The sequence below is a fragment of the Triturus cristatus genome, chromosome 4_1 (genome assembly GCF_964204655.1).
Source record: "Triturus cristatus chromosome 4_1, aTriCri1.1, whole genome shotgun sequence".
In the NCBI taxonomy this organism is placed as follows: Eukaryota; Metazoa; Chordata; class Amphibia; order Caudata; family Salamandridae; genus Triturus; species Triturus cristatus.
Window position 1 is genome coordinate 666921039 of NC_140585.1, and position 27972 is coordinate 666949010.

At 42.4% G+C, this 27972-nt stretch overlaps 1 protein-coding gene across 16 annotated transcripts in view; it reads right to left on the reverse strand.

Moving 5' to 3' along the window:
• The window catches only part of NRCAM (neuronal cell adhesion molecule), a 971555-nt gene that overhangs the window by 37480 nt on the left and 906103 nt on the right, over positions 1–27972 (reverse strand). For 9 of the 16 annotated variants that reach the window (XM_085653084.1, XM_085653089.1, XM_085653092.1 and 6 more), the window contains 4 exons: positions 24696–24749; positions 24258–24383; positions 23254–23406; positions 5152–5283 (listed from right to left, as the gene is read on the reverse strand). In XM_085653084.1, the coding sequence (XP_085509210.1) occupies positions 5152–5283; positions 23254–23406; positions 24258–24383; positions 24696–24749 (465 nt within the window). The remainder of the gene's footprint in view (positions 1–5151; positions 5284–23253; positions 23407–24257; positions 24384–24695; positions 24750–27972) is intronic. The other 7 variants (XM_085653099.1, XM_085653097.1, XM_085653096.1 and 4 more) reach the window with 2 other exon arrangements.

The following is a 27972-nucleotide window of genomic DNA, read 5'->3' on the forward strand; positions in this document are numbered from 1 at the left end:
ATATCCCTATCATTTGTTTATTAGTGTTTTTCCATCTTTACCCATTTCTGATTCAGATGCAACGATGAGGTTAAAAACCTTATGAATTTTCTAGGTTCTTTGTGATTCCATTCTGCCAATGTCATACCATGACTGGGCAGATAGCTCATCAAAATCCTGGGTGCCCTTACTCAACTTCTCACAAACCAAGGGATGTATCAATAAGTACTCAGAAAACAATCCTCACATTACTTCTGAAACAGGTCTGAGCAATTACTGCATCGTCCCCTGCCTCAACAATTTAATTTATCCAACAAATATGTTTAAGAAGTAGTAATTTCCCCAAATCACTACAAGTGCAGGTAGTGTGCCAACAGTGTATCTACTCAAAACACTAAATAAAAAAATCCTTTATCACCAAATGAGAAGGCATTCTGCCCATTACTGCTTCTTAACATTAGGTTGGCAGCTTGATCACTACCCTAAAGTGAAATAGGCTGACAATTCCTTTTGAGGCAGTTCATTTTCGCAATGGAAGCCTCAAAATCTCTTAGACTGTCAAGGATGCATAGGAAGGTATGCCCAGTTAATAATTGGTATATTGTCTGGTCTTTATGCTAGTGACTACTCACCCACCTAATTACGTTGCCTGCTTTCCTCCTCCTCTAGATAGCACAATGAATCATCTGAATACATGTGGTAAACCATGTTATGCACTTTTAGGATGTGAGTCAGAAGTGTCAAATAGGCTTGAAGAGGACAGATTAACGAGCTGCTGCTTCAAGGATGCTACTGCTGGTGGAACTGGTTACAGATATAGAGGTGTGGTATTTGATTTGGTAAGTTCTTTAGGGTTGATAGTGACTATATTTTATTTAGATATTTTGGACTTTGGTAAAAACTATTTAGCATCAGGAAAGCTATTTTGTATTATATTCATCCCTCAACTGGCATCCAAGGAAGTTGCCTGAGTCCTTCTCTAATGTAACTCAATCTAGGAAGCTCTAAAACATGTCACGTTGCATTGTGCTAAGCTTTTGAGAGTTGTCAAAGATTTAGTTTTATAAGTCAAATGTAAAAACTATAATCATATTCATGCCTGTGTTGTTTGTGTATCCACCAACCACAAATCTATATGTTTATGGAATAATGCATTATGTCACCTTTAGTATGTTGAAGAGAGCACACCTGCAGACGTTTGGGGAGCTCAGATATTACATTTGTCATGAGCTCAGTAAATTTGTAAGGCGCTTCAGTCCTAGTTTAATCTGCTCTATATGCTACCCTGTAGGGGTTAAGCTTCTTTTTGTATGAACACCACCATTTTTCATGGATTGATGCTGCTGATTTTTTGACTCTATGCTCTGGGGCTATGCTAACCAGCCCCAGGTGCATGCACTCTGACTCCCTAAAACATGTTGAAACTGCTCATTCTCCTACTTGCCATATGTAACTTACCAAAAAGTCCTAGTATATGGCACAAAGTGTGCCCAGGGCTTGTACGTTAAATGTCACTAATGGACTCCAGCATCCATTGTGCCACCCACTACAGTGACATTGCAAACATGACTGCAGGCCTTCTATTGTGGGCAGTTTTAAATAGAAAATTTGAGGTTGGGTAAAGTAACCCCTTTTCACAGCCCTAAACCTTCATTTTTTATATTAATATGTCACCCCTAAGTAGGCCTTATTACCCATATGGAAGGGTGCATGATAATTAAAATCAGAACATGTAAATATTTATTGTTAAACATATCCCTACAGTGAAAGAGAACCCAAAAGCTATATTCACTGTAGCACAGCTTGCTGTTCCATAGGAAAGCATTGGGTTACATTATTACATTTAACTCAAAGACTATTGTTAATAGTATTCAAATTTCAATTCAACAGTCAAATCCATTTTTTACTAACTATTAAGGAAAAGGTACTTTTAGAAGGCCACTTGTTCCCTGACAAAAGCATCTGGAGGCCATTTGCATGAGCTTCAAGTGTCACCTTGCAGCTAAATAGCCCCCTTGATGAGGTGTGAAAACTACTCCCAGAGCAGTACACAAACCTCTGGGTGTGGCGAGCTGTTTCTCCTCTAGCAGGATTACCATCTGGGCTAGGACCATGAACTTTGATAACTTCAAAGAGGCCAACCATGCCACAGACAACTGACACTTGGGCAGGGCTCTTCTTTCCTCCCCCATTTCAAGCAAGCACCAATTCCAGTGGAAAAGACGCTGCCTCCAGATCTGGTTTGAAGAGACTACAGAGGAAACGTTGCCCAATTATCTAACCACTTCACTAGGGTGGGCACAAAGGTTCTTCACAAATGGAGATTGGTTCTGCCATATTGAATCAGGAAGAGAAGTGCAGTGTGGGATCATTTACTGTAAGGCAACAAACTGCTCCAAAAGTGGGTAGGATTACTCTATTGAACATTTTCCATATTGGTCAGGGAGGGGGCATGGGTATAACCCACCCACAAGCTTGCTCCTGGGATAACTGTGGCATGTCTGGGAACCAAGGGTCAGTTGGCTGACCTACTGTTAAGCAACATGGCTACAAAAAGCTGCAAGAAGCCCCTTTTCCTGAAGAGCCCAGTTGAACAATTCCAACTACACTTGCCCTGTACTCTGCTGGTGGCTTCTGCTGGAGTGAGTCTTGAACCCCAAGAGATGTTTCTGAGGTCTTGGTACCCTAGGCTTGCCAAATTGTACTCCTCCTAAACTTCTGAAAAACCTGAAACTTAGAAACCTTTGGCTGCTAAAGCTTCTGGAGGACCAGGACAAACCTGCCATGTCAATCTGATGAAGGTACATTGCAGTTAGGCCAGAGATTCAGTTTGCTCCTGCTCTGAGCTTTTACACAGTAGCAAATCCATTTCAGTGGGTTGTCGCAGAAAGTCTATCTGGCCTCCTGGAGACCTGTTGGGCTACAGCTTGCAGCCTTGCCTCACTGGAGGAATCAAAGCTCCTAAAAAGGTGATTACATCCAAACATAGAAATCTTCCCTGGGCTAAGGCACCAACAGTATCTGGGTGGCGAGGAACATTCCTTGGGCACAAATTTTCTACCACTTTGAGCTTTCCCGCCCAAGTCAACTGCTATGTCAGGACCTTACCCGACAGTTATTCAGCCTTCTGAAGCCTTTATAGACCACAGCCTCCTGCCTTCCCCACTGAGTATTTTTTACTTCTCTTTCAGAGACTAAGGGGCATACGTATAAGCCCCTATGGCCACCACAACATTACTTTTTCCAACGTTGTGGTGGCGATAGGGGATTAGCCGTATTTACAAGGCAGTGTTAAGCCACTTATTGTAGCTTAACGCTGCCTTGTAAATAAGGCTCCCTTTTCACGCTATGGTTACCGTGAAAGGGGTGGGCAGTGGGTGTTGCAGTGGGTATTCAACCACAACACCCATTGATTTTGATGCAGCCCTTTATGTACAAGGGCAGCGTAGGAGGCAGAGCCAAAATTAAGACCAGGGAAAACCTAGTCTTAAATTGGTAAAACGAGGAGAAATGCATTATTTCTCCTCGTTTTTGTTTTTTCCATGTGTGCTGCCTTCCTGTAAATAAACAATCAGTAAAACAAAATGCCATTTTTGTGACTTTCATGTGTGCTGCATGAAGCAGCATACATAAAAGTGACAAAATGGCATTTTAGGATTATTTATGTGCAGGAAGGGACACCTTCCTGCACATAAACAATCCTCTACTGCACGCAGACACCCTTGCACTATGCCTGCGTGCAAGGGTGCCTGCGTTGGCGCTACACTGCTAAGTGCAGCGCCAGCACAGAGGGAAACGCAAGCTTGCACCATATCCTTGTAAATATGGTGCAGCCTTCCATTTCACGAGTGGCGGATTGAGGTGTTAAGTCATGACGGCTAATGCTTCACACCGCCACTTCCTCGTACATATGCCCCTAAGTCCAAAGATAAAACTTCTGACTATGTCAAACAAGGTTTCTGTATCTGCCCCACACTCCATCGTACCCAGTCTTAAATTAAGCCAAGGTACCAGTTAAGCAAAACCAGATGACTGAGGTTGGCACCTAATGCTTTTTGGTGCTATTTTTATCTAAAACTTCCAACTTCATAACTCATGATCGCCTTAATGGTTTTTTGTCATTTTGGGTATCATTTTGTTCATTAGGTTATTCTGTATTTTGGGGGAGGGGGTTTAATGTGTTGTGTTTTTAAGTTTTTAACTGTATTGGTACTTCTAAATGCTTTACCCATTTTCTTAAGTTTAGTCTGCTCAGTGCCATAGCTACTAGGGGTTGAGTTCAGATTTAAGTTACTTGAACTTTTACTGGACCTAACAGGAATAGTGACCCTTATTACTTGAGGCAGACTACCAGTCACCCCAACTAATTATCCACTTTGTCACACATCCCTTCTTTGTTTGTTTCGCTACGTGTGAGGTTGCCAGGTGCAAAAACATTTTATATAAATGTATCTCATTCTGTCATGAAAAACATCATTGATGCACAGCATCCATTGCTTTACAGATATATTTACACAACATAAATCTCACACCTACATACACACATGGCTGACTCGAAGATACACACCTGTGGGGTACAATGGGAATTGGAGCCAAAACTGTCTGGCTGTGTTTGGAGCTGGGCATATCAGACCACGGTGGGACAGGAATGACTGGTAGACTTAGTGAACCCATAGAGCAGAGGATGTGCCAATGTGTGTTTTCAAGTGGTACAAGGAAAGCAGAGATCCAATGGAGGGACCCCAGTGGGAAAACAGTAAACACAGGGAGTAATCCAGAGGTGAAGGCGGTAAAAACATGGATTGGAAGACATGAATGCAAAGAAGGGAGGAGAGTGAACTTGATTAGTCTGTAGTGCAGAAGCAGAGTATATTCGGAGTTGGTGAGGGGTGGATAATAATGGCACGGCCAAAACAATTCAAGTTAGTTAGAATCAGAGTAAAAAACAGGAGGTTAAATTAGTAGTTCCAAATGGCAATGCTTCCTCTGTGTGTGAGGAAGCATTGCCATTCGGAACTACTAATGTGCAGCAAAAAACAATCAACTGGGGACCAGCCACAACAAAAGCATTTGCATTGATCAAAATTACAGCACTGATGACAATTTTCACAAGGTAAATAAAGAACACCTTCTGCATCGTACACTGTCTTAGACATTTGAGGAATAACATACCTGGATACTTCCCGCCTTTATTTCTTTTGATAAAGCAGACAATCAGCAGTATCAAGATAAGAAGTGCGACTGCACACATCAGACCGATAAACCATCCTTGAGTGGCAATGTCGACCTGCCTACTTGCCATTGCTGGAGGATAAAAAGGAAACATGAATTAACATTTCAATTATTCCTATCAGACATCGAAAGAGTATCAACACTAAAGCCCTGATTACCCGTTGGGCGGTTAAGTCTGACCCATGCGTAAGCCTGTGATTACACACTGTTGGAATTTCGAGTTGTTAGGTATTGAACACATCCGATAATCATCAGATGCATTATATGGCTTGCCCATTGCTACGTTTTGCCAGGTCAAACCTACCAAAACGTAATGGAAGGAAAACCATACCGTTTTTACTGTATTATGTGGATTTTGGCACATTAAACACCAAACTCCTCAAATTATACACAAACAACAACTCGTAAAAGGTGTATTTATCGCACTCAATAAATATCGTACCCTGTGGTACCGTTATTTATCATGTGCTATAAATATCACCTATACTTGTAAAAAGGGACTAAGTGTTAACTACTTGACAAAGTTTGTTTTGCAACACCCATTTTGTGTCAGATCATCTGATACGCTGCACGGTGAGCATCCGTTTGCAAATCCAAGGCTTTCGTTCTGATTTCATAAAAATAAAACAGATGTTATTCTGTGGCCCTACACTCTAAAAGTCACAAAATGAAAACTGACCAAAGGATGGTAGTGCAACCCATGTGTAAAGTCGCCCTCGTGTATAATGAAAAATGCTTTTGTAGTGTCACACCAACATTTGTGATAGGGCCATGCTATCTGTGTTTCTCATCACTGATCACTCATGAGGATGCGGATAACTGCAGTTTTTTTCTGTGCAAAGTCCCGTGGTAATTTGTCTAAGGGTGTTAAGTCGGCCTGGGACAGAAAATAGGCACTAAAATAAAAGTGGCCCCCATTTGTGAATTAAAAAGCTAAAAAAAAGTCGCCCATGTTTGCGAATTGCAGTAGAGTTGCTGTATGAGTGTTTTGCAAGGTATGGAAGACTGCACGGATTTGAGTTTGCAGCAAGCCATGTTTGGTTTAATATTGGGAAATTAACAGTAAAAACTGACTCAGCAGAGAATAAAACAGGTCCATAAGTAGCCAAAAAACCGGCCCACACACTGCCTTGTTAGTTCATCTCATTGGGCACTGCCAGTCCGACCCTGCCAGTCAATTATGGTCCCTTCACACGTTTGTTTGACACTTGAAAATGTAATATTGTGTGGATACTGCAAAATCTAAAAACATTGGTCCAAAAGTATATTGCGTTTATTTCCACAAGTTTTGAATAATTACAAAGTGAGTTTCCGAGTATACTGGTCAATTAATGTGCAGTCGCAATGGCTGGAAGTAGTCAAAGATAAATGCGCAACGCTTTGTGGAAAACAGTACATCATGTTCAACCTACTCCTTGAGGCATGCCAGAATTACATACAAATCCCGACCACTTTCCTTAAATATGACCGTTTTTTCCCCACCATTTTTGAAGCGCATGGTTGAGCCTAACTGGCAATTACATGGCCTTTTTAGTGGCATTGAGAGCGGACATTTTTAAACTATTTCACTATTTATGTCCTATAACACTGACTTCTTTCTATCGTATAGGCAATGTGAATTCTGCTTGGCTATAAAAATGCTAGTCTTAGGTTAAAACTTTTAGCCAAAACGTGATGAACATGGACAACTAAAACCTATATTTCATATGACCAATAAATTAACATTTGCAATCTGAGTCCTTTACCTCTGTCAGCCAGAATTCAAAAAGTGTAAGCAGGACAACTGAAATTCAGTGGCGTGGCAAATAAGCAGAGGGGTTGATTAAATTATGTGGTTGGAGATGACAGACTATGCAGTAAATATGATAGACCTGTTTTCATTGAAAAACAGCACTGCTGGCAAGTATATGACATTTCATCTTTATTGTACACATACCTCACTATGAGGTACCTTCATATGGAACTATAAAAAACTAAGATTCGTTGCTTCCATTTTCTCATATATATAGTTCTGCTATACTTCGTCCTAGTATCATAGTTCTAGCATATGTCTTTTTGCAATTCAAGCCTAACATCCTTTCATTGTTGAATTGTAATTATTTTATACTCATTGACGCTAATTGTAGTCCAGGACCCATATTACACAAGCACCCCGGGGGGCGCTACGGGTATTTGGCACCCGCTTTTTTCACCCCCAGGGCACTTTAGTATTACAGAAGGGGCCACAGATGCTTGTGAGGCCCCTTTTGTAATACAGATAGCGCTGGCACACACACAGAGCCAGCGCTATCATTAGAGGGCCTTCCCTCATTTGCATGGGGATGTGGCCCCATGCAAATGAGGGAAACACTTTGCCTTTGCACCCGCAGCCTATTACCGACGTGGGAGCAGAGGCAAACATTCCTTAAGAAGGCACTGAAAGTGCACCACAAAAAGGTTGCGCACTTTCAGTGCACCTTGTAAATGCAGCCTTCTAAAGAGATGACCCCCAGACATCCCCTTGCAGGTGGGTGCAGCCACTCACTGCACTCGCCTGCAAGGGGATCTGCAGTCCCTTTTAAAGTGCAGGCGGGTTGCCGCCTGCACAGAGAAACATGGAGCAATGTTTAAACAGTTGATCCAGATTTCTCTTGAATGCACTGCCCTGGGGGCATCACAGGTTCGCTGCTATCCTGAGAGTAGTGCAGTGTTCCTGATATGGCGCACTTTCCATGTTTGCATCCGGCGCACCTACTTTAAGGTGCCCCATTGCGCAAGCATGGAAAGTGCGCCCCATCTGTAATATGGTCTGTGTTAGTAGGCTTTTAAGCTGTGGTGCGTTTCAAACACCACCTCTCCTGCTGCAGGCATCCTATCTGCCTAACCACCACAGGCAGGTTGCAAGGCAACTATATTTTGACGCACTTCTACCTCTGCTGGCGTTCATTTGAATGTATCTTGCTACTGAAGGTTTTGATAGTGATAACAGGAACAGGTACTTCTTCGGTACTACAGCAATATAATAAGTGGCTTGATTTATGAACATTTAGCATCCTACTGTAAGACTTGCAATTAAATAATCATGCAAAGAAATTGTGCAAACCCTCAAAACATGCAGACGCGCAAGAGTTATAGGAAAGCAGAGCCCAGTCTCACCCATCCACTTAACAACACAGCATTTGAAGCAACAGGTAAATCTCACCATTCAGTGTGAATTTCACACATGATTTCCCAATTACTCTACATAAATCGAACTTTCAGCATGCCTGGAGATATTTAAATTCTTGTGAATGCAGCAGCTGCTAATAAAGCGAAAATCAATTACATCAAGTGCAGCTTTGATGCCTAAATGCGAGAAACTACAAATTAGGAGGCAATAGCATAGGAATGTTTTATATGCAAATACAGTTTAATGCACTTCGTAGTCGCTCGTGCAGTTCCTTGGTTTTACAAATTGCTGTGTAGCTGTGTATGATAAAATTATAGCTGTACATTTTTTATCAGAGCCGCCAAGCCATTATCGTAAAAGCCCAACCATATTCATTAGGGCCCTAAAGCAGCTTTTCATTGTAGAACATGTATGTGGTAGTTTAAAAAGTGACAAACTTTTATTAATGACTAATAACTAGTCATTTATTGATCAGGGGTGTTAATGTCTGTGGTGTTGATGCATTCCATGTTTGGAGTGTATCTTACATCACTGTGAGGTAAGATAGAATGAAGGAGTATGGGAGTTCTTAGTGGATCGGTTATCTTTGAATGTTACTTGGAGAGGTTGTGCATGAAGATACGTGATATGCAGAGTAGCCAATAAAGTTACTTGAAAGCTACTCAGAGTTACCGGAGTGTACTTTACAATGTCCCATCAAATCACCTCAGAAATACTAGCAAAAGTTACAGTTTTTACAGTCAGATGGGAAATTAAATCTACTAGATGGGCGCAATGTCCACCAGACTTCAGTCTGCACTGAAGCAGGGGCACTGTCAACATGTGAGCATGGAACAGAATTAATTGTGTGCATACTAATATTTTGTAACGGATTGACATTTCCATAAGAATTTTTAAAACAACCAAAAGAGAAGGTAGGGTTATGCTTTATTTGAAGAATGTGCTTGTGATTTGCAGCCTGGTATTGTAGACATATGGGTGTTAAACAGAAACACAGATGCGTAGTTGGAATCAAATTGAGTTTCAAATTTGAAGAAACCATGAAATATTTAGTCCTATGCCCACTCGCGGGCAGTCTGCTTAATGTTACTAAAGAAAAGAGCTTAGTGTAAAGTTAACAGAAAGAGTTCTGAATGTGAAGCAAGGCAAACGTGGGCCGAGACAGACTGCTTTAAAGAGGATTTGGAGAGGCCCTAAGTGACTCTAGGGTTGGGGAACTACTAGTCCAAAGTTAGACTCATCTGACATGGAACGCCAGCCTACCTCTGCGAATCGCAACACAAACAGTAGTATACAATAAACAACACCACATGGTCTCCTTTTTAGAGCTCTGCTCCCCAGCTATTGAGCTTGAACGCATCTTCTTATCATTGGGAAGGCAAGAGTCATAACTGAGTTTTTACACCACATACATTCCATCAACCAAATATTTACATGCTGAAAAAAACGTTTTGCCAGCATTGTTTTTTAAGTGTTAAGCTAAAGATGGCATTGTATAGGCTTTACTAGCCAATGCATAAATATATTCCTCCTCCCATTATGCCTATACAATACGATACATCACTCTTTTCCAATGTCACCTGAAGCAAAGTTTTACTTCAGGCTGTAGTTACATTTTTGGGTCTCAGTTACAGACAGTTTAATCTGTCTATTGTAAACCACTAGTTTCAAATTCATAACATACACTTAGAGTGGGCTTTTAATCGGTGCCTTGTTTATGCTTAGTTTATATGTGTAACAGGAATTTATTTAATGCAGGTGCATTTAGAATAACATCTTCATAATTCATTACAATTTATACATGTATTATGGAGCAGCATTATTGTGTGTGTGTAGAAATGTGCACATATTCTGTAACCCTATACACTACATTGACCAGACTTGGACTCCAGAAACAGTTGTGTTCATGCTCACGTTTAGAGTTTAACATGTAATTAGTATTTAACCTTCAATGTAGAATGTGTGTATTTGTATTTTGTTTCCACTACAGGTATGGAGAGAGAAAGCCTCATTAGTTAGCATACAAGGGTTTTGTTTTCTTTAGACAGCAAGGTATGAGAAGACGAATTTGGAAAGCAGAAGCTCGGTAACAAGCAAGGAAGCCAGTTCTCATGGGAGAGGAGCGGAATGACCGAGGATGAGCGAAGTTGCAACTTATTGATGTGGGAAAGGTGGTGAAAGTATCCAGTTGTACTCAAGCTATGGAAATTCACCGGGAAATATCACGTGGAATTGTCTACTCTGACTGCAATTGATATTTTATGCTGAACAAAGTGAGGGACAGAAGAGTCATCTTAGGTTTTCACAGGGAGCAGACCTATGCTTCTGCTTCTGTGGCTGTATGCTGCTTATCACATGGTTGGAGTGCCTTCTACTGAAGACTCGGACAGATGACACCTTTCTGATTTCACTCTTACCAAATGCTTCTTAGCTTAGGGTTGCCCTTTTTATGGTAGTGTGGGGAGAGATAGCTTGCTCGTGCTAACTTTGGAAAAATCATCTGATGCAATTTAATCCTCAGTTCTTTTTCCTGATTGTCTGCATCGCCATTGAGCTAATCTTCTACATTGTATTATATAGGGTAAATCTCTTCAGGAGATTTGGTCTTATCTTGTCCTTTCTGTACTTGTATATGATTATGTTGAACTTTATTTACATTGATTTGTTTCTAAAATTAAACCCTACTAAACTCAGATTAAGTTGTCAAGTGCACTAAAATGAGATGTTAATAAGTGATCGTTTTCTCCCTTACCTCTCGTGCTGCTAGAAAGGTCACCCCTCTGGAGATAACTGTTTGACTAGGCCCAAGCTCCAACAGCCTCTCACATGAAACCGGAACACCACATTTGTTTGGCTTAGCCTTATATGAAAAGGCTCCCTACATTGACAGAGATACCCATATTTGCCAGGAATTTTCAAGTTTATCATGACTATTCTTGTGAATGACAGATGCTCTTGAATGTTAGCTATTCTGCTCAATGTTCCAATGACAGCTGCTTGCTCTCCCACTTATCTTCTAATGTCAAGTCACTATGTTGATAGCATGAGGGTTCCCATGGGTGTAAAGGAGCTCTCATACTCCTCTTTCCAGCAGCAAAGTCTTGCTCTCTCAGCAGCTGCCTTTCAGGTGCCTGTCAACTGCTCTACTTGTCTGCTGCCCCAATACCAGGAGGGTCTTGGTGTGCTTTAGCAGTCTCTGCACTTGCTCTGCCAGAATATATAGTACAGCCAATATAATGCTGTGCCTGGGCCTAAAGCTGTAGCAAGAGCTGGGACTGCCTCAAAGAGAAACCGTGCAGGTTTTTAAAGAGCCCAATTCTCTTCTGTAGCAAGAGATTTAAGCCTGGTGAGCCCAGATGGGAGCTGCAACTGTAGTGGAGACGGAGGTTCGGGTACATACATTGCTATGTTACCATAAGCGTCTTAGACGTTAAAACGCCATCATGCCACTTTTGCTGCTTTTGCATACGACACTGCTGATAGATGTTATTATATGAAATCTGCTTGCTTGCCTTTTCTTCAAATGAGAAAGGTCTGTTGTTCACATCCCTAGATGTGCACCGCGACCTTGGTCTGAACATTTTGTGCTTACACAGTCAGGGCCAACAAACAATGTATTCTTTTGAATTCAGGTTGATCGGCCCACACTCTAGCCATAACACGTACACAGCTGCAAATACCTGAAATTCGAGCGCTTTAATATTGCTGTTTGCATGCATGAGACACACACTTTGGAGAAGACTTTTTCCAGACACAGAGCAAAGCTGATCCTGTGATGTGATTCACCTAAGCTGATATTTACGGTATGGGGTTCCCCATTTAAACCTAGAGACCTTCTCTTAGTCTAATAATACTAGCTTACTCGTGAAGGGAGGATGGGTGTATTCCACTATCATTTGTAACATGATTTCTCCCTTTATTTTCTATGGTATTGTAACAATGCTGATGGTTTTATTATTAATCATCTGTCTGCTTATGTTAGCCAAAGTACTGCATCTTAGGACACGTAGTTTATAAAATAAACCTTTTAAACTTTACGGTGTCTGTGATTACTCTTATTGTGGACTGATATGAGAATAATAACGAACAGGTATTTCTGATTCCCACCATTCCTGAGAGTACTCTAAGTCACATGTTCTGGGTTGTCTAATCATTGGTAGCTTCGAGATGATACGGAGAGCGAATGAGACACTGATGCTAGTCGGATAGGGGTTCTGGGTACTGAGGTGAGTTTTTGGTACACCGCAATTCACTGAGGTCCTGGTTTCCTGCGCATAGTTCTGTGCATGAGCAGAATCCCTGCAACACAACCCTGAACCTCAGTAGCCTTCAGTTTTTCCAGATAAGCAAATACCCAGGTTCCACATTAAATATGCAGAAACTGATTGAAATTACACTTCAGTTCAAATTTATTTATGGGCAAGGAGGTGGGCTTTAATCAACGGGCCAAACTGGGATTTTCCTAGTGAATCTGAATTCATGCTATGCCCTAAACCAGACTCAACCGCACATTGGCTTCATATGTTGACTGGTTAACAGAATGGTGCATCCATTAAGAGCTTTGCCTTATTTCTATTCTATTAAATTAACCTGATTACAATAGGACTATAGAATACTCTTTTGCAATGATTACTCACTCCTAACAACAGGAATAAAATGTTTGCTTAAGAATGACAAATGTTCTCCAATAGACAAAAAACATTTAACCCATTCTTTAAGGAGCATGAACGAAAATGGTGACACATTCAGAAATCTCCCACCAAACAACCAATTAAACGTTTTAATGAAATATAAGATCATAATTAGCAAACTTGAATTCAACACTAGATTTAAACCACCATCTCCCCAGAAGCAAAACATCCAAATTGTGCAAATTAAGTAAAACATGATCATGCTGCAGTTCCTACAGTGAGTCATATCATCCAGCAAGTAGACAAAAGTAAAAAAGATTGAGCACCGCATTTCAACATTTTGTGCTATTTCACCTTACACTTGACAAGGTAGATAGTGTTGACAACACATGATATGTTAGTAGTTAGTTATCTTTTTATTACTACTAAATAGTTACTTAAAATTGACCTGCTGATCAGTGCATTTAATAAATCTTGTATCTTCCAACAAAAAGCCACAATGGAAGTCCTGCCTTTCTCATCACTCATTAAACCATCTTTGAACAAAATAGACATCCACCCTACCTTATTTCTGCCATCAATCTACTTACTCTACAGGCTGCAGTCAAAATATCAAAAGTCTGCCTATTTTCAGGGCTAAATTGTAAAAGGCCATTTTGCATTGGCTCTCACAGCACTATGCTAACCCCCAGCTGAAAAAAAATAAAACATGGCTGCTTAAGGGAGAAAATAGAAGCCGCTGAAGGTACATTGGAGAGAGGTTATTCCAATCCTAACGAGCTTTTAAGAAGTATGAGGCCTTGAAAAGGAGTGTTGTCTGCACTGTCCTTAAGGATAGGAGTTTTGCCCGTTTTTAGATTATCTGGTAGGGGGTACGGCCTTCAATCAAATGTTGATATAAAAATACCAGAGAAACTGGAAATGAATGAGTTGGCAAAGACCACTATATCACTGTAGAGACAAAAGAAATATACATCACTCAATTGGAACGTTGCTGAGAATGTCTACAATTGAAGCACACAGGATGGGAGAGAGAATCCTGGGGTGGTGGCATCCAATTGCAAATTCTATTTTAGCAGTTGTTAAGTAAGTCAACAACAATGAGACACTTTTGGGTAAAGAAAATTATATAAAAAACAAAAGCATGTATTTAAAAAACGTGAATTTGATATCAAATCAAGAGGGATGTTCTCAATTGATAGGAGGGGACATAGTATTACTTAGCTGATTAAATATGTATGTTTCATCAAGTAGGAGCAGATACATAGAATGCATCAGAAAATCAATTTGTTGTAAGAGCTCAAAGTAAGCAAAAAACTAAAGGAATCTCTGAGGGGGTTCCCAGCTTTAAAAGTGAAGTGAAACCTATGGCTCCATGTTTGTAACAAGATTGAAACAATCCATACTGGAGGAAAAATACCTATGACATATACTACCAACAAATGTACAAGAAACAACCAACAAATCAGATTACGAAAGGCATATACTGAAAAACTAAAAGCTTCTTTTGTGAATGCTCTACTGTCAATTATCCACAAACTAAGAAGACTCACTTTCCAGACCCTAGTTCCCACGTTCATTATTCTTATTCAAGTCCGCCGAGCACTCTGAAATGTAATTTATGCAGCACATCTGAAGGTATACAGTCAGACTTTCCAATTGTTCCCTTACTTCCTCTGCCCTAACATCTGTACTCAGCCTTGAAGAAAATAAAGCAAAATCTAAAGAATTTGACATACAGACTAAGGGTGATTTAAATTTTAAAAAATTAGGTATATTATGTGATATATATATCCCTAATATCTGCATTAACTTTACTCGTTGAAGGCAGACCTTGCACATAAAAAGTCACAAGAGACAAAGGGGCATATTCTCAAGAACATGTGATAACTACCGCAAGAGTAGCTTATCGCAACTCACCACATTGCAGTCCATCGCGGGAAAATAACACCTTCATAAAGCAGCATTCCCATGCCGGCGGCACCATGCGATAGTCCCACAATAACGAGTCAAATGTCCGCGATGAAGTCAACGCGCTGCCGCAAAATTGCAAAACACCAACGCAATAAAAGCTGCGATGAGGCCAGGCGCGATAACAAAATCAGCGAAAAGCAGCCACAGGCCTGCCAATGCCACGCTTCATGCAGGAAAATGCACTATAAAAGAACTTTAAAAAAACACACCAAAACCCAATCAAACTGCGTAACACCATGGATGCACGCGGACCGAGTGCAGAGGACAACCCGAACCCCACAAGCCCCACGGAGGACCAGCCAGGAACCCCATGCTCCTGGAAGGGCAAGGAGAAGAGGAAGATGGGGTACAGTCTGCATGAAGACCGGATCATCGTCACGGAGGTGACAGAACACTACCAACAACTGTTCGTCACCTCCACTGTGCCATTGGCAACACAAACGGAAATATGGCAGTCCATCATTACCAATGTGAATGCAGTCGGAGTGTCGAGGAGGTCAATGGAGGAGGTCAAGTGGCGTTGGCATGAAGTGCACAGCCTAACCAAGGAGAAACTCGCTGCCAACAAGAAGGCAGCAAAGGCGACTGGAGATGGGACTACTGCGCCACAGGAGGAGCTGGATGAGCTGGAGCAAATGGTGGCCACCGTCATCAGTGCGGAGACGGTGCAAGGAGTTGGGGGTCTGGACACAGCTCGATATGACCTAACCCAACAGCAACAGGGTGAGTAATGACCAGGAACTGGGGGGACAGAGGGAGATGGGCACAATGGCACACATGCACAATCATGCACAGCTCACTGAACACCCACAATGAGTGTAGAACATTTCCCTGATACCCTTGGCACACTGCAGCACACATAGAAACACCAAGTAGGCCCCCCTCCACAAAGTGCACAAATGGGCCCCCCTCCATATTACCAATGCCACAACCTACCCATGCACATGTGCTGAAGCAAGAGAAGCTGCGGCACTGTGAGCCACACGGACTATGCAACTGACACTGCATGGCAGATAGCATGGCTGCAGTCACAATACATGGCATGGTGCAGGAGACGACTTAGAGCTGGCTGGGTGTGGACCACATCCGTAAAGCAGCAGGTCACACCCTGACACATCCACGAGCACCTACAACCCATGACGTCAAAAACACATCTGCAGACAAACAATGCACAAGAGAACAAAAATATGTCCAACAACACAAATGACCCAAGTCGCAAACACCACAGAACCCGAAATGCACAGAAGTCAAAGGCATATCGACTCATAGGGATGAGGTGCCGCCAAATCAGATCTGCAGGGCCGACTCACCAACAATGCAGCACACACACATAGCAAGCACAGCACATCAACATTGCTGACAGTGTGGCACAAAGTGCAACACCTACACCACAGGACAGAGGACACAACTGCTGCCGCTCATGCGTAGAAACTGGGCAATCGCATCTGGCATCGCTTGACACTGTGAGATGATGATGTACGAGTTAAACCTCACATCCGTCATGTTGTCGAAATGTCCACTGTCTCCTATCAAATAGGCAGCTCCTCCAGAGCAGTCTCAATGTCCATTGTCATGCAGTCTGTATGTAAACATGTACAATGGGCAACATACATGCAACACACTGTTAACCTGCATCTCCCCTTTACATTGCAGAGGGACAATCAACACCTCCTACAAAGCAAACCACACATCTCTATAGTGATGATGAAGAGGACACCCTGCACTTCTGCTCAGACACCCTCCAAAGGCTCGTGGACAGCCTCAGCACCCCACCCCCAGGAGCAGGAGCAGTGCAACCCAGCTGCATCAAGGTGACCCCACCCCCTGCACAGCCCACACAGCAGGAAGCACACACCACCACTGCTGGCCCACAGGACCCACACGACCAACACTTTGAATTCCAACGCCGTGTGTTAGTGTGCCAGGAGGAGTTGGCAGATCAGCTGCGGGTGGGTTTCGACCTCGTGGCAGCCAAACACGATGCCATACGTAGGTGTCTTGAGTCCCATCAGGGACCATGTACAGTCCCTAACGGACACCCACAGTCCACACCATGATCGCCGACAATCCTTGGCTGACCTCACTGGGGCCATCACTCAGATACAGGAACTGCCTTGTCAGACAGGCTCCAGCGATGACAGCACAGAGTTGGCACAGATGCGGAGGACAATGGAGACCATGGAGTGGATGCAGGCTGGGAGTAGGGCTGCCACGGTAGAACACCAGCGACATGTAGCTGGGATCTTCCAGGCCTTGCAGATCCTCATCTTGCCATTGCTGCCACAGAGCCTGTACCAGATGACTGCTGCAGGAACTTCGACACACACATCTCTGCCCCCTGATGTGTCAGTGGCACACAGTGATGTAGCCCTTACACCTCCACCCCCTGATGTGTCAGTGGCCCACAGTGATTCAGCCATAACACCACCACATACACCTGACACACTGGACACAGAAGACATCTCATAGGAGTAAGATGTGGAGTGCAATAACTGTGTGAGGAAGGAGGCAGTAGCAACCGTACCCGCCACATGGCCAGTCCCTGCATGGTTCAGCCCCATGCATCATGCCCTGGTACAAAGCATCCAACTGTCCCCCGGAACACTCTGCGACATTCCCCTAGACCCCGACATGGACTGCCAGATTTGCCCTAGTCCCAATTACACAGCAATCCGGCCGAGGAATGTACTATTCATCTTCAGGTCAACTTTGCATTCCCAGAAGGACTCTGGTTGGCCCACCACTGGGTAACCACTTAATGTTGGCTTGAACTGGACATATACCCCTCCATCTCAGAGACTCTCCAGAATGTGAATAAAACATTCCAAATCACACAGATGTGTCATGTCTATGTTCACCCACGCGTACAAGTATGGATGAATGTAGGCACGTTGATTGCACTAAGAGGTACACCCTGGTAAATGTCAACAATGCGCAAGTTTGATCCTGACCCACATGGCCAATTGCATTACTGTGAAGGTGTGAACTAGCTGTGGCCTCATTGCACATGCACAACAATCTCGCATCCCCCAACATAGTCCCACATCCATGTATCACATGGGGCTGTGTGTGTCAATGTCAGAATTGGTAGCCCGCCTGAAGTAGTGTCCCCCATCGCATGTGGCTACGGAACTCCTCTTCGCATGACGTACTCACACACATCAGTGTGTACACGGTCTACTTCAATGGATCATATCAATCCACAAGGCAAGTAGTTTGATACCATACTCACATTGCTCAAGACACATAAGGGCACAGGTCTACCAGCAAGTATCCCAAACACAATGTGTGGCTCACAGAGGTGGAGCTGCCAATACGGATTCACCACCTACGTACCACAGGCAGTCTGTCCCTCCTTGTGTACAGACACTGCTCATTGATATACACAATTTGTCAAACTAGTCAACACTCATCACAGTTGTACACTGGTGAAGTTGCGTAGGCTTTATTAGCATGTGTGTGTCAGTACGGGCAAGTGATGGGCCCAAACAGGCAGACAAATGCTGAATACACTTCCAGGCACAATGGGGACGTGTCGAGGTGCATGGAATGGGGTGACAAACATGTACACATATCCTTACGGTTGGCAACGGTCTCAGCCCACCTTGCTTTGCTGGTCGAGTCATGTGATGTTTGGCGTCTGCTCATTGCTCCATGTCAGGGGACACGACTCACAGCCCATGGGATCTGCATGGAGCTTTCCCACCAGACTGCGCCGACTGTGTGATCTGCTGACACTGAGCAGGTGAAAGGGACCAACAAGGTCACATGTCGTGCCACATTGGCATGTGTGTAGCCTACCTCCAGCAGTATGTCAGATTTGGAAATTTTGCCAAACGACGCTGTGCAGCTCCGCCCATGGGGCTGCAGCAGCTTGCACAGGTGTGTGGCAACACGCGTAGGTGCACGCACATGCATTCTGAGTCCATGCAAATGCAGAATAGTTCACTGTTGTACTGGCTTATGGGACCAATCCTCCATGATGCAACACGGTGTTGGGACCTGTGCTCTGGGTGTCAATCAGTTGTGTATGCAGGAAGGTAGTTCCTCGTCCATGAATGTGAGCGCTGCTTCGTAGGCAATCAGTTCCAGAAGTACGTCGTTCTCTGATTCAAGGAACACGAGGGAGAGCCAATCCATTAACTGGTCTGGACAGATGTGCTCCGACCACGCAGTTTCACCAATCCGCAGCACAGCCCAATAGGGGAGCGCCTCGATGTGGTCACTGCAGACGATGACTTGTACAATCTCCCATCCACTGCTGCCGGCACGGACACCACATATCAAGGCATCCCATGCCCGGGTATCCCGGTTGCACTCCTGTTTGTGTGCCAACAGGGGTCGCACACACAAGTAATCCAGTTCAGCTACTACTGTGTTGGATAGGCAGACCTCCATGGGCCACTCGAATGTGCATGATCGACAGTGGAAACATGGCTGGATGCATGTGACGTATGCAAGTCGGAACTCAGACGGTAACTGAATCTCAGGACTGCCATTGGCAGAGCTCCCAACAGATGCAGCATTCGTGCACGGTACAGTTCCACGTGACTGTGGTTGTGCATGTGCCCGGGATTGCCTGCCATTGCGTTTGTTGGTCTCGTACCACCGGCACTCCTCAGACCGGCGGCGGTTCTGTGGACGATATGCCACAGCTCGGAGTAATGAGTCATATGTGTGTTCAACGTTTTGACGTAGGGGTTGTCTCTTTTACCGATGTGTTGGGGACATGACATGCAGGTGTAGCTCGAGCAGGGACAAGTGTGTGTGGGGTGTGGACAAGTCACTCTTTCCTTAGAGCAGTTCGTGGTGTGGGGGAGTCGACAGTGTCTGGTATGGTATCTCACTCAGGGGGCGTTGTGCGCATTGGAGACCAAGGTCGGAGGTTCGGATGTCCTTCCGCCTTGTGTTTCGACACAAAGGACCTTTCATGCCTAATTTTAGTCTGACTACTGTTTGCATTTCTGAAATGTGATGTGGCCTTCGCGCTTGATATGTTGCCAGGCCTCAGGTTTTGGGTGGACCGATTGCGGGACACACCCAACAGTTGGCATGTATGTGCCAAGGGCATGATTGTCCTTGCGCTCCTTGTTCAGTCTCTCTCTCTCTTTCTCTCTCTGCCCTTTGATGAGTGCCTGACACACCTTCTTATCTGAGATATTGTCTTACAGGCTGTCACTTGCAGATTGTCCAGGGACGAACTGTCATGACTCTAGCAAATAGTTGTTTAGTGTGATATTTGATTGTGGTGTTTTGTTCAGACTTTCAATGGTGAAGGATTGATTCTGCTTTATCTGTTCTCACATGGCTGTTAGTTGTTGTGTTTCTGCGACATCAGGCGAATTGTTTTGCGCATGATTTTGTGACATTGATGTGCATTCTCTTGGTCCGGGGGAGGTGTGGGGTGGCTGTCCTGGTTGTGGTGGCGGGGGATGTTGTGTCCCTGTTCGGGCTCCGAGCTGCATGATGAGTGGCTCCATGGCGTCTGTTGTTCTTCAGGTGTGGCTGTGTTCTGGGCTCCCTTTTCTGTTGCCGGTTGTCGTCCGACTTTGCACCAGGTCGTAGCAGGTGTTAGTTTCCTGCTGCTATCGCGCCTTATCGCATGTTTTGTGATCTTATCGCCAATGTGGCTGGTTGTTGAGAATGTTGTGGAGTGTTGTCGCAGCTTTTTGCTCGAGAAAGCCTACTCTGCATCCCATTAGCGATAGTTGCCGGGGTCATCCGTGGCGATGTTTTTTTGAGGTTGCTATCACAGGTAAACTGGTGGTATCGGCAGTTTGCACCGGCTTGTGAATAGGGCGATGGACTTATCGCGACTTTGGCTGCTGTTAACTCGGCGATAGCTCCTTGAGAATATGCCCCAAAGACAGGAGATTAGTTCATGGAGAAAATGTCTATAGTGAAGAAAAATGTCTTTTGGCGAGAAATTGTTTACTTCAACCAGTCTTGTACGGGGAAAATTCACACAAACTTTTGCTTTCCCAGGAATGGTTAACATATTTCACGTATTGCGAAAGTTGCAAATTATGCAAGATTATGCCTGTGTAACAAAGATTTCACACCGGCATAGTATAGAATAATAACTCCCTTTTATAGTGTAGTGGTAACAGGGCATATAGAACATTGGACTCAGTTTTGTAACCATTTTAGAAAGTTGTCTTTGAAAATCCGGAAAAAAGTTGCAGAAGCATACCTTAATTAGATAAATATTGGGTGGCTCAATAAAGAAAAGATTAGAAGTAAAATCTTCAAAATGAGATGCAGAGAAAGAACATTTTGTTATTATCGTTATTTTAAGAGAAGGAATGAACATTGAGTGAAAAGATGGGTTTTTAAAATGAGTCTTTGAGTAAGAGTTTGGAAATATAGAATAATCACAACTCGGTTCTCATATCTGTTGGTGACATGTCAGCATTCAAGCAGCATCAGCACACAAATACCACTCTCGAAGCAAAACTCTAACACAAAACACTTGTTGGCCAAGTGTGTTTCATGAATGATATATATGAATTCACTGACAAAGTAAGGAGGAAACATTGGAAAAAGATTATCACAAATTTAGAAGAACTGTATCTTGCAAGGCAAGCACCTAGGTTCCCATTTTCATTAGAAAAACTGGCAGTTAAATGAGCTTTAATACAGCTGATGAGGAGACTTAGTGAGGGTAATTTTAGTTTCATATCCATTCATCCTATTGCCTATGGGCTGACTACAGTGAGTTACCTGTTTCAGTAGCGTGGAAACTTGCTGACTGCAACTGCATTGATCACAGGCTAATTTGCCCCTGATCAGTGAAATCAATAAAATAATATCTTCCTGTTCTACTGCAAGAAACTAAAAGTTTCCCGTCTAATGCAGTAAAATAAAAGCTTCCTGTTCTACTGCAAGAAACTAAAAGTTTCCCGTCTAATGCAGTAAAATAAAAGCTTCCTGTTCTACTGCAAGAAACTAAGAGTTTCCCGTCTAATGCAGTAAAATAAAAGCTTCCTGTTCTACTGCAAGGAACTAAAAGTTTCCCGTCTAATGCAACAAAATAACAGCTTCCTGTTCTACTGCAAGAAACTAAAAGTTTCCCGTCTAATGCAACAAAATAACAGCTTCCTGTTCTACTGCAAGAAACTAAAAGTTTCCCGTCTAATGCAACAAAATAACAGCTTCCTGTTCTACTGCAAGAAACTAAAAGTTTCCCGTCTAATGCAATAAAATAACAGCTTCCTGTTCTACTGCAGTGAGCAGACCACTGGTCAGGTTCTAGGTGCTGTAATAATAATAAGCTCTAATACTCAAGCTTTTCTAACAGCGTTCTTCTTTCCGTGCATCACATTTTGAAAGTGAAGTTGTGTAGAATGATGGTTTACTCTATGTAAAACCTTTGAGCATGCTACGCTATTGTTTTAGAAGGAAAAACACGCCAGTGTCAAAGGAACACCAAGGCCAAAACATGCTACTTCAATCTTCATGCATTGACTTGACTCGTAGGTACACAGTCTTGCAGTCGGTTACAGCCAGTGACATTTCAAAGGAGTTGTCCATCCTGATGCTGTTGCTGACAATGTAATAATGCCTTGTGTGGTAATCCTGATAATTCATATCCTGTGACATTCAGCTATAGGGAAGGCACATGAATGGTGTATGATTATTAATGTATGTCATAAGTTTGTAATTACGAAATGTGATCAACTGTGCAATTCAAGACATGAGATGCACCCTACAGTGTAGGCATGACAAACCCCACCTACTGTTTAAGGTGTATTCCATTTAGCAGCAATCTTGAATACTAATTCACTATATTTGACTCAAAAGGGCTACTGTTATCTAATGTCCATGTACTAATAATAAATATATTTTATTGTACAAGTTTGCTGCTTGTCTCCCAGTATAATTTCCCTTTAGGATGTGTTTATTTTATTTTTTTGCTGTTGACCGTAAGCAAAGAAGTGCACACAGCAGAAATAAAAGACGCCAGTCAGTAAAAAAATTAGAGAAATTGGTCTGCCACTCAATACTACTTGTTCCAATAAAAACGTGTTAATGTTAAAGAGCAATTGCTCAAGTGACACTAGTACCAGTAGACACAAGCAATGGTCTGCAAACTTGGGCAACAGAATGTACAACTCCATGCTAACATCGAACGTGCCTGTGGACACAAGCAACAAGCAATCATCTCACTAAGAAAAGAAACCAATAATAAAGGTACAACACGGTTTCAATGGCATGCTTTCAACATGCTTGCACACAATACTTCTCAGAGTGAGGCAGAAGTGAACATACTACATAGTGGTGCCTCACCTGGACCTGTCTGAAACATTTCCTCTGAACTCACACAATCAGAGAGAGCCTCAGCACCAATGCGGACTTTATATGCGGCTCCCGGAGTCAAACCCCTTAACACAAAGAAGCTCCAAGTTTCATTTACACATTCTTTTTTCCAATCTTCTTTACCTGAAAAGAATTTTAGGAAAACAACACATTGGAGTAGTCCATACTTAAATTCATCACCCAAGATGACCAAACCCTTAGCAATTCTACATTACCACAAAGTTTTGCTTACAGGACAGTTTTGCCCTTTGTACCACATGCAACAACCATTTTCGGTGACACATGCATAGCCCATGAGAGTGAATGCCAATAAATTGTAAATAAACTTCTACTTATCAATAATCTCGAATCAATGAGATCAAAGTGTTTATTATTTTAGTTTTTCATTTAGCTTTACTTTAAATGTGATCCTTGTGCTGTAATCCCAGTACAAAAACTGTACAAATTGAAATCATGCCAGAAGCTTTTAAAGTGAAAGTAGTCTTTCAACTCTCACGAAATGATTCAAATGAAATGATTTATTGGGTTGGATATTTCTAAATCTTTCAGCGGCTTTTGAAACGATGAGTATAAATGCAAAAAGCAATCAACTTCTTGGTCAATAAACTATGTAATCCGATTTTAAAATAGAAGTACAAATTAGATATTCTAATTGAAATCTGGCTCAACTTTCTCATTCAGGGCAATGAAAGGAAAAAAAATAGGATTTTCCAAGCACATTGTGGAACACAAAGAGACAGAACAGGATAGTTTATGAACACATCACCAAAGAATAGTTTATCAACACACGCGACGAAATACACTATGGAACACACAATATCATGCACAAAGTAGCTGAATGATCATGGTTCCAAGCATAACAAAACGAAATACAAGTTATGCTAAAATATAATTACAGTGAATGTGATCTGAATCACAATACATTGAAAAAAGTATTTTGTAGTAAGATTGCAAATAACTGAACAACTTCTTACTGAATGCTTCACCAGATTCAACATATTCAACATATAACTTCGTGGTGGGACCCTCATATTCCCAAATGACTGTTGCGTACGTCGCAGCCGCAGTAACATTCCTGATCCTTGGATAAACTGGGCAGACTGAATACATAACAGAGAAACAGAAACAGGTTCATTTGTCTCTAACCACTCTGATGAACATAGTCTTATTTGCCGAAGAAGTGCCTGGCAGCTCACACCTTTCCTTAGAACATTTGTAACATGGCTATCCTACTGCAAGACCAGTCATGCCAAAAAAAAAGCATCATTGTGCCAAAGGTCTTGCACAGATATAGACTGAATGACTGACTACATGCTATGATATTTGAAACTGAAGTAGGAGTATGCATTAATCGATGCAATAAACAATGACTTTTTAACAAGTTGTATAATGAGAAAAAATGGCAACAGTACCCTTGGAGAATGTTGAATGGACAGATGAAGTTGCAAAAAGAGTTTCTGAATACCCTGCAACACCAGAGAGAGGAAAGATAACAGAGAAGAAAGACAGGGTATCATTTCAAAGAGTGAAAGTGGTTGAATTGAATTTATACCATCAAGTTCATGCAAAATTGTGGTCTTTTTGACAGCAATGATGAAGAAGTGAGGGTGATGCCTAAGTAAATCGGTGGATTCATGCACTTGAATACACAGCAGGATTGACGTGTCTCTTTAAGGAGAATAGCATCCAAACAACAGCACTTGTTTCCGCAGGCGGATTATGGATCTCTATTCAGATCGTGTTGGAAGTAGTACAGACTTGTCTCTATATTGGGAAAATATAATTTGAAAATAATAATAAACTTTTTATGATCACCCCTACTTGTTCAGCATCCTATTTGTACATTTATGTGTGTAGGAGATACAGCTCCCCAAATAAATGTACCCAAGTTATTTGTTGGTCTGTACCCACTGTGCGACATCCACTATGGATTGATTTTGGCATCTTTTGTCAGTCTTTGGGGCAATTATTGCAATGGACGAAACTTATATTGCAATCACTCTGTTAATATAAGTTATTCCTTATCTGCTCTGGACTGCGAGCGAAAGACCGTGTTATTGATTGATCTTAAATATGTTTACTTTAATTTGAAACAACGTTATGACATATTTTGACTTTGGGCACCAGGAAACTGCTAAACAGTCCCCGGTGCCTGTTCTCTGACATCTAAACATGGTAACAAATTGACTAACCCCAACTGACTTGTCCATGCTTAGGTAAGACCACAGTATAATGGTTTGGAAATAGAAGCAGTGGCATAGAAGTTAGCTGCTACATGTATGCTGCAGGATAGGTTTACACCATACAGATAAGTGACTTTAAAAGTATGTCTTCAGGACTGCGATTACAGTTCTGAAATGCTGTATGGCTACAACTAGCAAAAAAGAAACAATTTTAACATGTATAAAAGTCGATATTTTATATTAACTAAGTTACCTATAAGAAGAACCCCGATGACCACAAGATCTGGGTGCAAAATGTCCAGAGTTAAGCCGTGCCTAACATTTGGATTGGTATGTCCTTGCAGTGAAAGGACACAAAAAGATTATTTTTCACTGCATTGGCCATTATAGCGTTTTTCTAAGGTAAGAATCTACTAAGGAGAAATATATTTTTTTCCGTAAGTCAGGCTTGGAAAAAGTTATAACGATCAGCCATACACTGTTTTAATACATACCCAAACTCTAATGTGGTGAACATAGAGTTTTGGTAATATATATTGCAAATATGATTTCATAAAAACTGCTTTATTTCTGCTAAGAATTTGCACATTAATTCTGTCTTGGTGGGCTTTCTATTCTCTCTTATTGCAACCGTAAGCTGTGTGATGAGGTGTTATCGCTGGCCACGTATATAGGAAAATGAGAGAGGGGAATGGAAAGTAACATCAGCAAATCCTGACAAAAGAATGGCTGGAAACTTTAGAGTGTTGAGTTTTAACGGGGTAACCCAAGTGAAGCTACCAGACCTGGGTCAGTATTACAGTATTACAGTACAATAGAATGGCGCTCTAGAGACGGATGGCCGTCAATGAGATATTGATTGGATTGGTTCCCTTCTGCGAGAGACTTATGACCTAGCAAGCTACCTTTTTCTACATTGAGCTACGTACGAGCCTTAATCTTCTTGAATGCACACTGACCGTGCCTTTTCTACAAGTGCTCTTCTCAGCCTTGTCCTGACGAAGACCCCAACATGAGGACAGAATTTACCCTCGAATCTAGGGGTAGAAACGTTGACAACATACAACCCCACCACAAGATCAAAGGATAGACTGTTGCGAATAACATGTACATTTGAGCTATGTCTACATCCAGGAACAATTGACCTATGTCAGGCTGGAAAGGTTTTACTCCTTGCATAAATGATGTATATATGTCACTATACCTTTACCCTGTCCTTCACTCACAGACTCACCACCATCTACCCTACTCTTTCTTCTTCTTCCCTCACACCAAGAGCACTAAATATTTATCGCACTGCTATCTATTGGAGCAACTGTGTTGCCATTAAGAAATGCTTTGACTTTATATTGCATTTGATGCCCTTCAATCTTGGAATTAAATCTGGTTTGATCATCACAAAAAAGAAAGAGTGGTGAATGCGTTTTCGTTATTCATTTGTATAAAAAAGTTGCTACCACGGGAAACTTTAGAGTATCGTGTTTATAATAAACGTTTCTATCTTGTCAGGGGCCTTGGAAGTTGCCCTGCTCACAACAAACAGACCTCTGCTGCCTGCAAGGGAGGGGGGTTTGCTTCAGAATAAGATAGATCTGGTTTTCAGCAGGAGGCCCCTCATCTGACTAGGACAGACCCGGGAGAAAATTCGGGGCTTCACAAACGAGTTGAGAGGTTGAAAGACCCCCAGAGGACGATTTCTAGCATAATTTACCAGAGAGGAGAAACAGGAAGTGCTGAAATTGTAGGCTAGTTTGGGGATGGGAATTGTTTTAAGATTAGACCAGGGTTGTCACAATCAACCGAGAGGTTGCCCTAGAAATGTTTTCCAAACACCAGCTAATCAGACCACACATGAATCTGGAAGAAGCCAGAAGAAGTAGTCCTCTGCTTACTACCTGCCTAGAGGACTGAGCGAAACCTGCTTCTCTTTGTACTCTTGCTTAGAAGGTGTTCTTTTACAGACAGAAACAGAGACAGAAAAGGCTGAAGAAGCAGCACCTCTATGAAAGAACCAATTGACCAGTCGGAAATGGACTGGATTTTTCTGGAGCCCTTCCAGGAGGGGGGTTTTCTTTGCACACAGCTAACCTGTGGCCTGGTCCTTATAAGCCTTATAAGCCTCGCTAAATGGGAGATTATTGGCTAAGATCCTATGCCTAGTACACAAAGCAATTACAAAAAATGGGGTGACCCAAACATAGCCCGAATTACCTGGGTATTAATTGATACAAATAAACAATGGTCCGATCGGGGAGAGACGAACACAACAAAGAGTGGTGATTGTATCACCCCTCATTGCTGTGTTAGCCTCCCCCGATTATACACAAAGCAGCCCATGGACATAAACCAAGTTACCTTTCCAAAGTTTACCATCCAAACTAGACAGCTGAAGCCTGAGATAACTAGTCGTCACAGGACCAGCTGCTACAGGGCGAGGTACCAAAGGCCTAGGGAGGGAGCTCCTTGCCATGGGCTCCTCATTTTGGACCGCCATTCCCTCCATCTC